Consider the following 18,201-nt stretch of genomic DNA (forward strand, 5'->3'; position numbering starts at 1 on the left):
GGAGGATGGAGAAGAAGCAGGTGTTTGTGGGAAATGTAGTTCACAGTGGTCACATGGGAAGCACTGAAGGACCGTCGCCCACCTCACCGTGGGCAGAGAGACACAATTATGGAGGAGCTGGAGTAAGAAAATGTCTGAAGGCTTGGATGGTTCCTTTTAGAGAGGTTATTAGGCTACAGTGACAAGTAATAGTTTCTGGGACAATCCCTTTAAATCCTGGATGTTGAGGTCCTCAAAGATCTCAGACCGGGAGGAAAAGGGAAGTATAGGATTGGAAAAGGCAGATAACTAGTAGGTCGACGTGCTCAAACTTTCCTGAAGGTCTCTGCTGTTGGCTCCTCAACAATGGGCCACAATGGGGTTATCGGAGATTATTTGTGTACGGTTACTTCAGCAGGTGTCTAGACTTTGAGGTCATCTTTGCAAAACACCAACATGTTGTGTTGGGGTTCCAAACAAACCTGAAACTCTGCAGCCAATGTCTGGGATAATTTTTGGAGGCTTTTACACTCTTAGGGCTCAGTCAGACAGATATATAAATTGGACAGAGATCAGAAGGCAATGCTCGGACTGGCCGGTGAGCCTCCCTAATCGAGCATGACAGATTTATAATATTCTATGCTGCTGTCACACTCGGGTCTGGCCAGTCCGAACATTGCGTTCTGATCTCCATCCCATTTACACTGCCCTTTATAGAGATTGTCCTCCACCTAGGGCATAAAACAACTAACTACAGCAGGAGCTCAACCCAACTGTTCTGCGATGAGTCTCCACTAGTGATGAGCGAGTGTACTTGTTCGGGTTTTCCCTAGCACACTCGAGTGGTCCCCGAGTATTTATGAGTGCTCGGAGATTAAGTTTTCATTGCCTCAGCAGCATGATTTGCAGCTACTAGACAGCTTGAACACATGTGGGGATTCCCTAGTAACCAGGCAACCCCACATGTACTCAGGCTGGGTTGCAGCTGTAAATCATTCAGCTGAGGCGATGAAAACTAAATCTCCGAGCAGTTACAAATACTCGGAGACCACCCGAGCAACGAGTACACTCGCTCATCACTACTAACGTCAAGTCGACAGCGCTGCAGCCAGTCCGTGAGCTCAGCTGGTCTGCTCATGTAGACGGAGAGCTCTGCTCGGAGCCACTGAGACCACCGATTAGCTGCCTCGCTGTCCACGTAACATCAGAGCTTCGACACTGGGAGCGGACACTCTGTACTAGACTTGGGGACAGTGAATAAAACGCATTTTTTTTTTTAAATAAACAGACCCCAGGGAATATTATATTTTGCCCCTTTAATTAAATTCAGCCCCTCAATTGTGTGCCAACCTAAGGGCTCATGCAGACCTCCATGCCAGTCCGTATGTTCTCAGATCACAATGCATGGACTGGCCCCCGACCAGAGCATGATGGCTTCATGTCTTTCTATGAGGTTAAAAAATATGTGTAGACGTGGATTCACTCTGCGCTGCTGAGTAAGTGAAAGTCCAGACATATGTCTATGAGGTTGTCACACTCAGGTCGGGAGACCCACAGCGAATTCGGGCCTTGCAGTCCAAGATAGGACCGAGTTGCACAGATGTCTGTATGAACCTTAAATCAAGTAGATCAGAAGGAAACAATCATTTATGTTCTCACCAAGAGATCCACAGACAAATCTTGCAGGCGGACAAACAGGTTTTTTTGTGAGCTGAGCACAGAACAAAGGTCAGGAGATTTATTTGGAAACCACACAGGCGTGGAATAGGGTGTGCACCTAAGGTGCAGTGTTTTCCTTCACACTGGAAGTAATGGCGTCTGCTGTTCTGAGAGACGAGCTCGACTGTTCCATCTGCTTGGACATTTTTAGAGACCCTGTAACGCTGAGATGTGGACACAACTTCTGCCGGGTCTGTATTGATCGTGTGCTGGATACACAGGACGAGTCTGGAGTTTATTCCTGTCCTGATTGCAGAGAAGAGTTTCAGGAGCGGCCGGCACTGATGAGGAACATAGCTCTACGTAACATCATGGAGAATTTCTTGTTTACTCCACCGACGCAGACAGAAATCGGGATCTTCTGCACTTACTGTGTGGACTCTCCTGTACCTGCTGTTAAATCCTGTCTGATGTGTGAGGCTTCTCTGTGTGAGAAACACCTGAGAGTTCACAGCAAATCAGCAGAACACGTCTTATCTGATCCCATCACCTCTCTGCAGAATAGAAAATGCTCCATCCATAAGGAGCTCTTGGAGTATTACTGCTTTGAAGATGCTACACCAATCTGTTCCAGCTGCTACTTCTTTGGTTGCCACAGAAAACACCAGGTGGAGATGTTGGATGAGGCCTATAAGAAGGAGAAAGATCTCCTGAGGAGTGTTCTGCAGGAACTGACCATAAAAAGGAAGGAGACTGACAAAAGGGTCCAGTGTCTACAGGATCACAGAAGAGAGGCACAGGGAAAAGCAAGTCATTTAACAGGGACAGTTACCACCTTGTTCGCAGACATGAGGACCCAACTGGACGACTTGGAGAAGAAGGTCCTGAGTGAGATCTCCAGGCAGGAAGAGCAGGTGTCACTGTCAGTCTCGGATGCAATCAAGAACCTGGAGACAAAGACAGAGGAGTTGACAGAGAAGATCCGCCATTTAGAGATGACATGTAACGTACAAGACTCTTTGGATTTTTTAAGAGAATCGGTCAGCTGGAAACTATGGGAAGATAAGTCAGAAGGTGACGTGACGTCACATATTGTATCTGATCTGGATGATGGTTTGATCTCGGACACTTTGCACAAAGATTTAGATGATATCGTATCTGGAGTGAAGAAAATGTTTTGCGTGGAAAAGAAATCTGATGATTTAACAGATCCGACCAAGATGGGACCTGAGGAACGAGCCAATACCTCATTCTTTAGTTTCTTGCCAATAAATCGGCTATTTCATGGTGACAGAGACAGGTGGAGCTTGTTCCCGTCCAGAGAACAACAGACAGCTCCTTCTGTCCCTGCACCATCTGTAGCTCGGGAGCCATTTATGATAATTGAAAGCCCCTCTGCTTCCTCCAGGTCAGAAAACAAAGGTTTATTCAGCAACATCCCAGACGTTACATTGCCAACGTGGGAGAATTGGCTGAAAAAATAACGTGAGCAGATGAACACGAAGACAAGTTGACTAGAATTATGTAATGCATACTTGGCGATTCTCCTCGCAATCGGGGAGGCCGTATAGATTTCCATAGGATTTGTTGCGATCCAGGAGCCATATTCTACATACTCCCCTCTGCTCATTCCTGAAGTTCTCCCCACCCTCGGGCCTTGTAGGGCCACCAAGGGTTCAACACTGCAAGCTACAGCAGCGAGATGAGGAAAGTATCTGTAGAGTCTGGTCTTGGCTTCGTAGTCAATGATGGGAACCTTGTCTGTGGTTGTTTTTAGGGGATCTGTAAATGTTCAGTGGATCTGGATTGGAATATATTTAAGTGGGATGACGTCGGCATTAGTTTAGGTGGGCCTGTCTGGGGTTTGTATTTAGAGCGTCTTGAGTCTAAAGTTTTTTAGAAGGATCTAATGTGAATTTAGAATAATTATCAAGGTTTAAATAGTTAAACCTAGGATGTTAAAGCCCTCCTAAACCACCAAGCCTGCCCCCAAATGCCTAAAAATACCCACTTTTGCACTAGGTTTGCACTTTGTTTCATTGGGACTGTCCCAGTTAAATAATATTGGGTTGTTGACCAATATGATTTTAGTTCTGGGGTCTCTATTTACGAGAAGGCCATCAGAGGTCTGCATTAGTTCAGGGTCTATCTGGGATCTGAATTGATTAAGGGATCAGTGGTATATCTAGATCAGGGTCCCACAGCAAGCTTTTTAGTGGGTTCCCCGCTATCATTATTAGTGCTGGTCGTTCTCACACAGCCCTCCTAGCAATCCTGTCCCTGTCCCCTCTGGGAGTACCTGTAGCATCGGACACAGCGTGCGGTGGCTGCAGAAAACTGACCTTGCTGCTGGACCTGGTCCATTCTATTGACACCATCTCTAATCACTACACCTTAGGGAGTCTTGTCTGGATCTTAAAATATTTCACGGGTTTGGGTTCCTTTTTTTTGAGGGGGCTAGGTTCTGTATCCGTGTAGGAGTGTATGTGTGTTTAGTGGGCTGGTCCTGGATTTACATTTATTTTGGGGTGTGTGCTACTTTGGATTCCCGTGCCATAGTTTGGGGTTGTAAATGATATAAATTAGGGTTTATATATAAATATTACTTTTCTCCTTGCAATTATGTTATAGTCTCAGCCCAAAAAGCAAACACTGTGACCAACTGTACAGGGCCGCACCTTGGCTTCCTGAAGTTTTATTAACTGTATTTAAGGTAATACGATGGCTAAAACTCCTACACTAGGCCTCATTTATCACAACTTTCCCTGTTACACATAGCAACCAATCAGAGCTCACCTTTCATTCCTCACACTGTCCTGGAGCAATGAAAGCAGGACTCTGATTGGTTGCTATGGGAAACGGGCCTAGTGCAAGGACGGAAGGATTGAAGCCTATCGATAATGTTCTGTGCCTCATTTACATTGATAACATTTTACAATTAATATTAATATTTCTAGAATTGATCTTAAAATATGTTGTAATTGCTTCGCCGATCTGCCTAAAAGAACCCCAATCTGTGTATGATAAAAAAAAATTCTAAAAATTTGTAATTTATTTTTTTATAATTCTTTGCCATTTTCAGGATGTATGTCATACGTCTGTACCAGAGAATTTTACTGCTTTTTCGGCTCTGTTCACTATTTTTACATCTGGAGCAGAAAATTGCTCAAGAATAGGTGTACCGGGTGATGGACCCCCATAGATCTGAACTGTCCAAGGAACGGGTCCATCAATATCATAAACCTGGACAACCCCTTTAATTATAGCCCAGACTATCTGCTCCTGGGGAAAACAAGGATTGGTTGTGTACGAATTAATGGAGGTAATCCAGGATTAGGAAAACATGGCTGCTTTCTTCCAGAAAATTGGCCACTTATGTCAACAGTTTAAGTGAACGCGCAACTCGTAGAAACCTGTGGCTCCGCTTCTGAGAATAATGCAATCATGTTTTTCTTTTTTTTATAGAGCAAATCTTCTCCAAAATCCTCCAGAAACTGTTCAAAAAGGAGCATTTTCTGCTTGAAAAACTGCAGGCTGATTCTGGATGCTTTTTTTTTGTGTTCAATCCTTTGTTCCCACAAAAGCGACATCAGATGTGAGTGACGATTGTCTTCACCCCCCCTAAGGGCTCATTCAGACATCGCTTCGTGTATTTCACGGAGAGCACCAATACCTACAATAGGAAATGAGTCTTTTTGCTGAGTTTTTGGAGCGAAAACTGAGCAATAACTCCAGATTTTTTAGGAGGATTTTGGAGAGTTTTCTCCAAAAACTCAACAAAATACTCAGTGTGAACATAACCATAAGATGTGTCTGTGCACACGTCATATTTTAAGATGCTAGTGAGACCCGCCAAGGTTTTCCAAGCGAAAACGCTTCAGGAAAAAGCCAACAGTCTTTGCGTGAGGTTTTGCCATGGTTTTTGCAGAGACTCTTCTGCCAGCGTCTTTTTTCTGTAACTTGGACCATAACTAAATATATAAAAACCTCTTCACTATTTCCAAGAAGTAACAAAAGACTGAACATATATTATGCTCATTTTCTGCATCTGATTTGTGAAGGCTTTTTCAGGTGTAATACACTTGAATGAGACATTTGGCGTTTTTGCTGCATTTTTGGAGGAAATCCTCTCCGAAAATCACAAGAAATTAAAAAAAAACAACCAGTTTTGATTTGAGTTTCTGCTTTGAAAACCAAGAAAAAAAATCAACCTAAGGCTATGTTCACACGCTGCGGATTTGACACTGCGGATCCGCAGCCGTTTTCCATGCAGGGTACAGTACAATGTTACCCTATGGAAAACAAAAACCGCTGTGCCCACGCTGCGTTTTTCCGCTGGAAAATCCGTGCAGATTTTCTGCGGAAAAAAAGAAGTACCATGTCAATTCTTTCTGCGGATTCCGCAGCGGTTTTCCACCTGCACCAATAGGAAAGTGCAGTTGGAAAACCGCAGTGGAATCTGCAGTAGAATCCGCACAAAAAACCGCAGTGAAAACCACCGCAGTTTTGCACTGCGGTTTTTGCAAATCCGCTGCGGAAAAATCCGCAGCAAATTCCGCATCATGTGAACAAGCCCTAAGGGTTTGTTCAGACTTCCATGTTCTACGTACAAGTGCAATCTGAGTTTTTCACACTTAAGCCTATGATAGTCTATGGTGTTGTTCACTTCTGACTTTTGTCCTCGGACAAAATATTGACCCGATAGTAAGAGCAAAAGTTTGAAAAACTAATGAAATTCTGACCGTTCTCCTATGACAATCTGATCAAAAACACTGATGGAACTCACCGGTTTTCTCGTACCAGACAAATCGCTGATGTCTGAATAAACCTTTAGAATTTGTTTCACGCAGTTTTTTTTGCTGAGTTTTCAAGAACAGAAACTCAAATCAAAACTGGTGTTTTGTGAACTCCTTGTGATTTTTAGAGAGTTTCTGCTCTGAAAACTCAGCAAAAAACTTCAAACTCTAAGGCTATATGCACTCAGGGTTTTTGTTTTAGAAGTTTTTGGAGTAGAAAATGATCGGAAACTCTTCGAATTTTACTCAATAACTCACAACTCCTCAAAAGTTAGAGGTTCTGCTCGGTGGCTATGTGAACACGGAGTCTTTTTCCTGAATTTTATTTATTTATTTATTTATTTTTTTTATAGAGGAAACTGAGCAGAATTTCCAAATTTTTAGAGAATTTGGCACTTTTGAGGAGGATTTGGAGATTAACCACTTAGTTTTTCAAAGAGGCAATACTCAGTCTACAGGTTTCTCCCAGTTAGGAGACACAAAGAGTCATCAAACCACCAAAATATCATTTATTGTAAACAAAATACCAATAACACAGATTCACGTGGCGATTATTATCGGCAAATTCTAAATTTGAGTGCAAATTTGTTTTCACTTAATACTTTCTAAACTTATTCAGTATATAAAACATAACCTTCCCCAGTAACTACAAGTTCACACAAAAAAAGTAGACAATCATCTAAAAAAAACACACACAAAAAAAAAAATAGCAAAATTTGCAAAACACTTAAAGGGGTTGTCCAGAGTCTGGGGGAGGCATGATGCTTCTCTATATGGTGATGGAGTCAAGTGACTGTATTGTCAACACACCTCCCATCATTTCAACCCCAGTTATGGGACATTTCAAGCATCACCCTAATGGATAATTTTTGGACACATTTTCATAAGCCTGCCCACCTTTGAAAGCCGCTGGTAAGTCCCATATCTGGGACTATTATCGGGCCTCTCCACGGTACAGTTACAGGGGTTGACCCACTAAACATACATCATCGTTAGGACCCCCTCCAAGCCTAAAAACGGACTAAATGAAAGGGTAGTGCCGGACGCTCGGCCACCACTCTATTCTCTTCTTTAGGACTGAATGATGTTCAGATAAGGCCCGCAATAGTGAGTGGACCCCATTTTCGGGATCGGTGAGGCTCCCCAGTAGTGTACACATACAGGGCACTATATAGTGTAGTAATTAGGCACTACATATTGTGCGATATCTGGTGATTCCAATACAAGGAGCCAGGTGGGATGAGGATTACAAATATTCCGCAATTCGAGACACATTTTGATTTAAAGTGCAATACAAAGTTATAGTAAATCAATGGAGTAGTAAAATACAGTAGAAGGAGGTAGACCCTGACACTACGCAACTCTCCATCCTCCATGTTCCTCCCTCGTTCCCCACTCATCCGTGTAGCATGAAGACGTAGTCACCAGTGCAGCTCAAAGTCTCTGGTGAGTATTCCAGTGGACACCTCAAACAACAGTTCGCAAAAGGAGAAATCATCATGGACGTCACCAGTTCCCCACTAGGCCACCTAGACGTTGAGGTCATGATGGACGTCACCAGTTCCCCACTAGGCCACCAAGATTTTGAGCTCCTTTGCCTCGTGGTCCTCAGTTTTACACTCTGACAACACATGGTCCAGTCTTATGTAACGACTTAAGAGACAAGTCTGGAGAGCTAACCCCCCAATGGCCAACAGCAATGCCCAGAAACCAGGAGTCATTTGGAAAAAGTCATAGTGATCCCAGTTAAGAAAGAGGTGGATGCTTGTTCCTACGAAAAGTCCTACCAGGCTTAAGACGTTTAGAGTCAGTTCAAAGCGCCACAGCGTTTCATCCTTGAGGCTCTGAGCTATGACCATGCTTAAGAGACCCATGAGGACGAATACCAGCGAAGAATACACTAAAATGAGGGACAAGTTGGCTTCGTAGACGAAGAGTTTTGAGTTCAGCTCGTCCAATTGGGTGATGCAGTGGCAGCCGCCATCGTTATTGGCATTGTGTATGCACAAGTTGTAAAAGCCGATCTTTTTGCAGCCATCGATAAGGAAGTTCCCAGCCCCGATGAACAAGGAGTAGGAGAGGAGAACGCAGATTAGGGTCTGCGCTACCACGATTGTGTATGCCAGATATTGAAGGCTCGGACTCGTCTTCTGCTCCTTGACTATCTTGTCCTCCATCCTCTAAGAAGGTCCAAACACTGTGGAGAAAACAGAAAATCTTAAAAACTTTTGGAGTCAACGGGTCCCATACAAAGTCAATACTCTGCATGAACGCAACCTCCGCAAATCCCTGTCCAACCACCCAACCCATGGTGGTGACCAGAAGAAGCCATGGTGGTGACCAGAAGAAGCCATGGTGGTGACCAGAAGAACCCATGGTGGTGACCAGAAGAACCCATGGTGGTGACCAGAAGGAATAGGTGGAAAATGAGTAGTCTTCATAGATGGAGGACAACCCCTCCCAAGGAGACCCAGGAGCTGCAGCTGTCACCGGTCAATCAAGTCTTCACTCGCTAATTATAAGGAGAGGATGCTGTTGACCCCATTTCCTTCACGGACCCCTTTTCTCCCAATAGAAGAGGTGGGACCCACAACTACTAATCATTAATGTCATATTCTGGGGAGATGTCGCTATTGGTTCGGGTTAGAAGACCCCTTTATAGAATGTCACGTTCTGATGATACATTGAAACTGTACACAGCGCCACCTAGAGGACAGAAATACATAAAATGTCCCTGTGTAGTAAATAGGTGACCACTCAGACAGTAAGTATTTGCCCCCAAGGAACAACAAAGACACAGTCACATCTGCCAACGTGCATCACAGCAGAGCAACCACCGGGGGGCAGCAGCACTGTGAATGCAGCTCTGAGGCACCTGATGGAACTGAGGAGTCGTGGCTCAGGCAGACACAGGACCGGTTACCTGCAGTCCTATGTAAAACTACATGGGCGCATTGTGATTTCAGCAGGAGATGGACGGGTCCCGGGAAGGTTATTATAGGTTGTTGTGACTCGGCTTCCGAGAAACTGAAACCCACAGTCCGCAGCGACTTACATGGGGGTTATATGTCATGTGATTTGCACAGGACTGCCTACCTGAGTGCACGAGCTCAGCGATACAAGACCCAAGTTCTATGTCACAGGAGACGCGGCCGGCTGCGGGGAAGAAAGAGTTAACGTGAACCGGTGAATCACCGGGCAGACTGGAAAAAGACCCCAGAAAATGGATCTGCATGAGGCTGGGGCAGACTGCAGGGTGGTCTCCGGTGTCCCCTCTGTATAGTGCGGTCTCCGGTGTCCCCTCTGTATAGTGCGGTCTCCTGTGGCCCCTCTGTACAGGGTGGTCTCCGGTGTCCCCTCTGTATAGTGCGGTCTCCTGTGGCCCCTCTGTATAGTGCGGTCTCCTGTGGCCCCTCTGTACAGGGTGGTCTCCTGTGGCCCCTCTGTATAGTGCGGTCTTTTGTGGCCCCTCAGTATAGTGCGGTCTCCTGTGGCCCCTCAGTATAGCGCGGTCTCCTGTGGCCCCTCTCACCTCTGTATAGGGTGGTCTCCTGTGGCCCCTCTCACCTCTGTACAGGGTGGTCTCCTGTGGCCCCTCTCACCTCTGTACAGGGTGGTCTCCTGTGGCTCCTCTGTACAGGGTGGTCTCCTGTGGCCCCTCTGTACAGGGTGGTCTCCTGTGGCTCCTCTGTACAGGGTGGTCTCCTGTGGCCCCTCTGTATAGGGTGGTCTCCTGTGGCCCCTCTCACCTCTGTATAATGCGGTCTCCTGTGGCCCCTCTGTATAGGGTGGTCTCCTGTGGCCCCTCTGTACAGGGTGGTCTCCTGTGGCCCCTCTGTATAGGGTGGTCTCCTGTGGCCCCGGCTCCTCCTCGCCGTCTCTTCTCTCCTCTGGTGTTTTGCTACTTTCTGTTTATATCTGAAGAGACTTGAGATTTGGCCAATCCTCCCCCCTCCCTGTCTGGACCCCCGACCCCCGACCAGGACCCTGACCCCGGGGCCACACACACACCCGGAGGTGAAGATAAGAAGTCCCACTTCAGCAGACCCTCAGCCGCCCCCCATGGTGTCACCTCCCAGTTTGGCTCTGGTGTTTTCTGTCTTTCATGTTCCCTTTTATTTTTCTATAAAACTAAATAAAATATCATCTGATTTTTCCTTTTTTTTTTAGTTCTAAAACCTCCCAGATGCCGGATCAGTAATATAATAATAATGATAATAATAATCATGGCGCCGCTGAGGGTACAGTCATCTCCTTTCCCAGGTTTGCAGCAAAGAGTCAGGAGCGCAACTCTGCACAGGGTGGTCTCCTGTGACCCCTTACTGCCTCCGCACAGGGTGGTCTCCTGTGACCCCTTACTGCCTCCGCACAGGGTGGTCTCCTGTGACCCCTCACTGCCTCCGCACAGGGTGGTCTCCTGTAACCCCTCACTGCCTCCGCACAGGGTGGTCTCCTGTAACCCCTTACTGCCTCCGCACAGGGTGGTCTCCTGTGGCCCCTCGCTGCCTCCGCACAGGGTGCTCTCCTGTGACCCCTCACTGCCTCCGCACAGGGTGGTCTCCTGTGACCCCTCACTGCCTCCGCACAGGGTGGTCTCCTGTGTCCCCTCACTGCCTCCGCACAGGGTGGTCTCCTGTGACCCCTCACTGCCTCCACACAGGGTGGTCTCCTGTGACCCCTCACTGCCTCCGCACAGGGTGGTCTCCTGTGTCCCCTCACTGCCTCCGCACAGGGTGGTCTCCTGTGGCCCCTCGCTGCCTCCGCACAGGGTGGTCTCCTGTGTCCCCTCACTGCCTCCGCACAGGGTGGTCTCCTGTGGCCCCTCGCTGCCTCCGCACAGGGTGGTCTCCTGTGGCCCCTCGCTGCCTCCGCACAGGGTGGTCTCCTGTGACCCCTCACTGCCTCCGCACAGGGTGGTCTCCTGTGGCCCCTCGCTGCCTCCGCACAGGGTGGTCTCCTGTGACCCCTCACTGCCTCCGCACAGGGTGGTCTCCTGTGGCCCCTCGCTGCCTCCGCACAGGGTGGTCTCCTGTGGCCCCTCGCTGCCTCCGCACAGGGTGGTCTCCTGTGGCCCCTCGCTGCCTCCGCACAGGGTGGTCTCCTGTGGCCCCTCGCTGCCTCCGCACAGGGTGGTCTCCTGTGGCCCCTCGCTGCCTCCGCACAGGGTGGTCTCCTGTGACCCCTCACTGCCTCCGCACAGGGTGGTCTCCTGTGGCCCCTCACTGCCTCCGCACAGGGTGGTCTCCTGTGACCCCTCGCTGCCTCCGTACAGGGTGGTCTCCTGTGACCCCTCACTGCCTCCGCACAGGGTGGTCTCCTGTGGCCCCTCACTGCCTCTGCACAGGGTGGTCTCCTGTGACCCCTCGCTGCCTCCGTACAGGGTGGTCTCCTGTGGCCCCTCACTGCCTCCGCACAGGGTGGTCTCCTGTGGCCCCTCACTGCCTCTGCACAGGGTGGTCTCCTGTGACCCCTTGCTGCCTCTGTACAGGGTGGTCTGTGCAGTGGCTGTGCCTGGTATTACACCACCTAACCCCTATTAAAGTAAATGGGACTGGGTTGCAATACCCGGCATGGCCACTTGTTAAAGAGCGGCGCTGTATCTGATGCACCATAAAGAGGTAAGACAGCTCGCCAGAGCGACACAGACGCCTCCGTCATCTGATCATTGGGGGACAAGAGTCAGACCCCCTGCTATCTTATATTGATGACTGCTCCGAAGCCGGACCCTCACCCCAAAATGGACCATTATTTCACAGAAATGTACAATAAAATTGAGTGGGCATGGCTCGCGCAACTTTGCATGAAAGTAGGGGGGTTGGGGCCTAACTTTTTACGGAAAAGCGGAGTTGAATGTGTACGAGGTGTACGGAGCGGAGCCATGTGTGTATACGAGGTGTACAGAGCGCAGCTGTGTGTACGAGGTGTATGGAGTGGAGTTGAATGTGTACGAGGTGTACAGAGCAGAGCCGTGTGTGTACGAGGTGTACAGAGCAGAGCCGTGTGTGTATGAGGTGTATGGAGCAGAGCCGTGTTCGTATGAGGTGTACGGAGCGGAGCCGTGTGTACAAGGTGTATGGAGCGGAGCCGTGTGTGTATACGAGGTGTACAGAGCGGAGCTGTGTGTACGAGGTGTATGGAGCAGAGCCGTGTGTGTGTATGAGGTGTATGGAGCAGAGCCGTGTGTGTATGAGGTGTATGGAGCGGAGCCGTGTTCGTATGAGGTGTACGGAGCGGAGCCGTGTGTACAAGGTGTATGGAGCGGAGCCGTGTGTGTATACGAGGTGTACAGAGCGGAGCTGTGTGTACGAGGTGTACGGAGCGGAGCCGTGTGTGTATGAGGTGTATGGAGCGGAGCCGTGTGTGTATGAGGTGTACGGAGCGGAGCCGTGTGTACAAGGTGTATGGAGCGGAGCCGTGTGTGTATCAGTGAGGTGTACGGAGAGGAGCCGTGTGTGTATGAGGTGTATGGAGCAGAGCTGGGTGTGTGCGAGGTGTACAGAGTGGAGCCACGTGACTGCGGAGTGGAGCCGTGTGTGCAAGGTGTACGGAGCGCAGCCACGTGTGTAGAAGTAACTATGTGCGGTCATTATACAGTATGGAGCATCATGTGCGGTCATTATACAGTATGGAGCATCATGTGCGGTCATTATACAGTATGGAGCATCATGTGCGGTCATTATACAGTATGGAGCATCATGTGCGGCCATTATACAGTATGGAGCATCATGTGCGGCCATTATACAGTATGGAGCATCATGTGCGGCCATTATACAGTATGGAGCATCATGTGTGGCCATTATACAGTATGGAGCATCATGTGTAGTGTTGTGAATTCTGCTCTTGGGCTCCCTCCGGTGGTTGTAGGTGGTAATGCAGTTGTCCCTGAGTTGCAGTCCTGGTCAGGTGTTTCTGCTAATTGCAGCTCTGACTGGGGTATTTAGGCGTGCAGGATTCATTGGTCCTTGCCAGTTGTCCATTGTTTTTGGAGGTTTTGTCCTTGCCTGGTTCCTTCCTGCCTTGCTGCTTAATCTGCAAAGATAAGTGTCTGGTTTTTGTGGCACACATGCTGTGTGCTTTACAATTTAGTGCTATTCAGTGTTTTTTTGTCCAGCTTAGATTGTATCAGTATTTACTTAGGGTACCGTCTCACATAACGATTTACCAACAATCACGACCAGCGACACGACCTGGCAGTGATCGTTGGAAAGTCGTTGTATGGTCGCTGGGGAGCTGTCACACAGACAGCTCTCCAGCGACCAACGATGCCGAGGTCCCGGGTAACCAGGGTAAACATCGGGTTACTAAGCGCAGGGCCGCGCTTAGTAACCCGATGTTTACCGTGGTTACCAGCGTAAAAGTAAAAAAAAACAAACCGTACATACTCACATTCCGGTGTCCGCCAGGTCCCTCGCAGTCTGCTTCCCGCTCTGACTGAGTGCCGCCGTAAAGTGAAAGCAGATCACAGCGGCGACATCACCGCTGTGATCTGCTCTCACTTTCCGGCCGGCAGACAGTCAGAGCGGGAAGCAGACGGCAAGGGACCTGAAGGACACCGGAATGTGAGTATGTACGTTTTTTTTTACTTTTACGCTGGTAACCACGGTAAACATCGGGTTACTAAGCGCGGCCCTGCGCTTAGTAACCCGATGTTTACCCTGGTTACAAGCGAACGCATCGCTGGATCGCTGTCACACACAACGATCCAGCAATGACAGCGGGAGATCCAGCGACGAAAGAAAGTTCCAAACGATCTGCTACGACGTACGATTCTCAGCAGGGTCCCTGATCGCTGCTGCGTGTCAGACACTGCGAGATCGTATGGATACCGCTGGAACGTCACGGATCGTACCGTCGTAGCGACAAAAGTGCCTCTGTGAGACGGTACCCTTAGTCTTGCTGGATTCTCAGGAGCTGCAGATATACATTCCATGTCTTTAGTTAGATTGTGGAACTTTTTGTATTTTCTGCTGTGGATATTTTTAGAGTTTTAATACTGACCGCTTAGTATTCTGTCCTATCTTTCCCTATTTAGCTAGAGTGGCCTCTTTTGCTGAATTCTGTTTTCTGCCTGCGTGTGTCTTTCCTCTCCTATTCACAGTCAATATTCGTGGGGGGCTGCCTATCCTTTGGGGTTCTGCTCTGAAGCAAGATAGTATTCCTATTTCCATCTATAGGGGTATTTAGTTCTCTGGCTGTGTCGAGGTGTCTAGGGTTTGTTAGGCACACCCCACGGCTACTTCTAGTTGCGGTGTTAGTTCAGGGGCTGCGGTCAGTATAGATTCCACCTCTCCTGAGAAAGTCTCATGCAGCTCCAAAGCCACCGGATCATAACAGTACAACTGGCCAACAATGAGGTAAATGCATCTCAGAAGAAGGGAAGAAAGGTGTTGAGTCATTTTTTTTTCTGTAGTCTGTTTTGCCTGTTCCTCCCTCTTTTTCCCTGGGTGGCTGAGGAGTCTTGTGTTAGCATGGATGTTCATGAATTAGCTTCTCGTGTAGACCAGCTTGCTGCTAGGGTACAGGGAATTTCTGATTATATTGTTCAGACTCCTGTTTTGGAGCCGAAGATTCCTACTCCTGATTTGTTTTTTGGTGACAGGTCTAAATTTCTGAGTTTTAAAAACAATTGTAAACTGTTTTTTGCTCTGAGACCTCGATCCTCTGGTGATTCCATTCAGCAGGTTAAAATCGTTATTTCCCTGCTGCGTGGCGATCCTCAGGATTGGGCATTTTCCCTGGAATCGGGGAATCCGGCCTTGCTTAATGTAGATGCCTTTTTTCAGGCTTTAGGATTATTATATGATGAACCAAATTCTGTAGATCAAGCGGAGAAGACCTTGTTGGTTCTGTCTCAGGGCCAAGAGGTGGCAGAACTGTATTGTCAGAAATTTAGAAAATGGTCTGTGCTGACTAAATGGAATGATGATGCTTTGGCGGCAATTTTCAGAAAGGGTCTTTCTGAATCCGTTAAAGATGCTATGGTGGGGTTTCCCACGCCTGTCGGTCTGAGTGATTCTATGTCTCTGGCCATTCAGATTGATCGGCGCTTGCGGGAGCGCAGAACTGTGCGCGCTGTGGCGTTGTCCTCAGAGCAGATGCCTGAGCCTATGCAGTGTGATAGGATTCTGTCTAGAACAGAACGACAAGGATTCAGACGTCAGAATAAGTTGTGTTATTATTGTGGCGATGCTTCTCATGTCATTTCAGTCTGCCCTAAGCGTACAAAGAGGAACGCTAGTTCATGTACCATCAGTACTGTACAACCTAAATTTCTGTTATCTGTGTCCTTGATCTGCTCATTGTCGTCATTTTCTGTCATGGCATTTGTGGATTCAGGCGCCGCTTTGAACTTAATGGACTTTGAGTTTACCAGGCGTTGTGGTTTTCCCTTACAGCCTTTGCAGAATCTTATTCCTTTAAGGGGCATTGATGCTACACCTTTGGCTAAAAATAAGCCCCAGTTTTGGACTCAGGTGACCATGCGCATGGCGCCAGCCCATCAGGAAGATTGTCGATTTCTGGTGTTGCATAATTTGCATGATGCTATCGTGCTGGGTTTTCCATGGTTGCAGGTACATAATCCTGTGTTGGATTGGAAGTCTATGTCTGTGACTAGTTGGGGTTGTCAGGGGGTTCATAATGATGTTCCTTTAATGTCCATCTCCTCTTCCGAAATTCCAGAGTTTTTGTCGGATTTCCAGGATGTATTTGATGAGCCCAAGTCCAGTTCTCTTCCACCGCACAGGGACTGTGATTGTGCGATTGACTTGATTCCAGGCAGTAAGTTTCCTAAGGGCCGACTCTTCAACCTGTCTGTGCCTGAACATACTGCTATGCGGAGTTATGTTAAGGAGTCTTTGGAGAAAGGGCATATTCGGCCATCTTCTTCACCGATGGGAGCAGGTTTTTTTTTTGTTGCTAAGAAGGATGGCTCCTTGAGACCCTGTATTGATTATCGCCTCTTGAATATGATCACAGTCAAGTTTCAATACCCTTTACCTCTGCTTTCTGATTTGTTTGCCAGGATTAAGGGGGCTAGTTGGTTTACAAAGATTGACCTTCGGGGGGCGTATAATCTTGTTCGTATTAAGCAGGGTGATGAATGGAAAACTGCGTTCAATACGCCCGAAGGCCATTTTGAATACCTTGTGATGCCATTCGGGCTCACTAATGCTCCATCTGTTTTTCAATCTTTCATGCACGATATCTTCCGGACTTATATTGATAAATTCATGATTGTATATCTGGACGATATTTTTATTTTTTCTGATGATTGGAAGTCTCATGTGCAACAGGTCAGGATGGTGTTTCAGATCCTTCGTGACAATGCTTTGTATGTGAACGGGTCTAAGTGTCTCTTTGGGGTGCAGAAGGTTTCTTTTTTTGGGTTTTATTTTTTCTCCTTCATCTATTGAGATGGATCCGGTTAAGGTTCAGGCCATTCATGATTGGATTCAACCCACGTCTGTAAAGAGCCTTCAGAAATTTTGGGGTTTTGCAAATTTTTATCGCCGTTTCATTGCTAACTTTTCCAGCGTGGTTAAACCCTTGACCGATTTGACTAAGAAAGGCGCTGAAGTGGCGAATTGGTCCTCTGCGGCTGTTTCTGCCTTTCAGGAGCTTAAACGTCGATTTACGTCTGCTCCGGTGTTGCGTCAACCTGATGTTTCTCTTCCGTTTCAGGTTGAGGTTGACGCTTCTGAGATAGGGGCAGGGGCCATTTTGTCTCAGAGGGATCCTGCTGGTTCCTTGATGAAACCGTGTGCTTCTTTTCCCGTAAATTTTCGTCTTCTGAACGCAATTATGATGCAATCGGGAGTTGCTGGCTATGAAGTGGGCGTTTGAAGAGTGGCGACATTGGCTTGAGGGAGCTAAGCACCGTATTGTGGTCTTGACCGATCATAAGAATCTGATTTACCTCGAGTCTGCCAAGCGGCTGAATCCTAGACAGGCTCGATGGTCTTTGTTTTTTTCCCATTTTGATTTTGTGGTCTCGTATCTTCCGGGTTCTAAGAATATTAAGGCTGATGCCCTTTCTAGGAGTTTTTTGCCTGATTCTCCTGAGGTTCTGGAACCGGTCGTCATTCTGAAATAAGGGGTGGTTCTTTCTGCCATTTCCCCTGATTTACGACGGGTTCTTCAGGAATTTCAGGCTGACAGACCTGACCGCTGTCCAGTGGGGAAACTGTTTGTTCCTGACAGATGGACTAGTAGAGTGATTTCTGAGGTTCACTGTTCTGTGTTGGCTGGTCATCCTGGGATTTTTGGTACCAGAGATTTGGTTGGTAGGTCCTTTTGGTGGCCTTCTTTATCACGTGATGTGCGTTCTTTTGTGCAGTCCTGTGGGACTTGTGCGCGGGCTAAGCCTTGTTGTTCCCATGCTAGTGGGTTGCTTTTGCCGTTGCCGGTCCCTGAGAGGCCCTGGACGCATATTTCTATGGATTTTATTTCTGATCTTCCGGTTTCCCAGAGGATGTCGGTTATCTGGGTTGTTTGTGACCGGTTCTCTTAAATGGTTCATTTGGTGCCTTTGCCTAAATTGCCCTCCTCCTCAGATTTGGTTTCGTTGTTTTTTCAGCATGTGGTTCGTTTGCACGGCATTCCAGAGAATATTGTGTCTGACAGAGGTTCCCAGTTTGTTTCTAGGTTTTGGCGGGCCTTTTGTGCCAGGCTGGGCATTGATTTATCTTTTTCCTCTGCATTTCATCCTCAGACAAATGGCCAAACTGAGCAAACTAATCAGACTTTGGAGACTTATTTGAGATGC

At 47.7% G+C, this 18,201-nt stretch overlaps 1 protein-coding gene across 1 annotated transcript; it reads left to right on the plus strand.

The window, feature by feature from the left end:
• The first annotated feature begins 1,726 nt into the window (after positions 1-1,726).
• LOC143776934 (E3 ubiquitin/ISG15 ligase TRIM25-like) lies at positions 1,727-5,743 on the plus strand. Its single transcript, XM_077266792.1, has one exon. The coding sequence runs from the start codon at positions 1,791-1,793 to the stop codon at positions 3,120-3,122; it is 1,332 nt and encodes a 443-aa protein (XP_077122907.1). The 5' UTR covers positions 1,727-1,790; the 3' UTR covers positions 3,123-5,743.
• Positions 5,744-18,201: the final 12,458 nt, after the last annotated feature.

The sequence above is a fragment of the Ranitomeya variabilis genome, chromosome 5 (assembly GCF_051348905.1).
Source record: "Ranitomeya variabilis isolate aRanVar5 chromosome 5, aRanVar5.hap1, whole genome shotgun sequence".
In the NCBI taxonomy this organism is placed as follows: Eukaryota; Metazoa; Chordata; class Amphibia; order Anura; family Dendrobatidae; genus Ranitomeya; species Ranitomeya variabilis.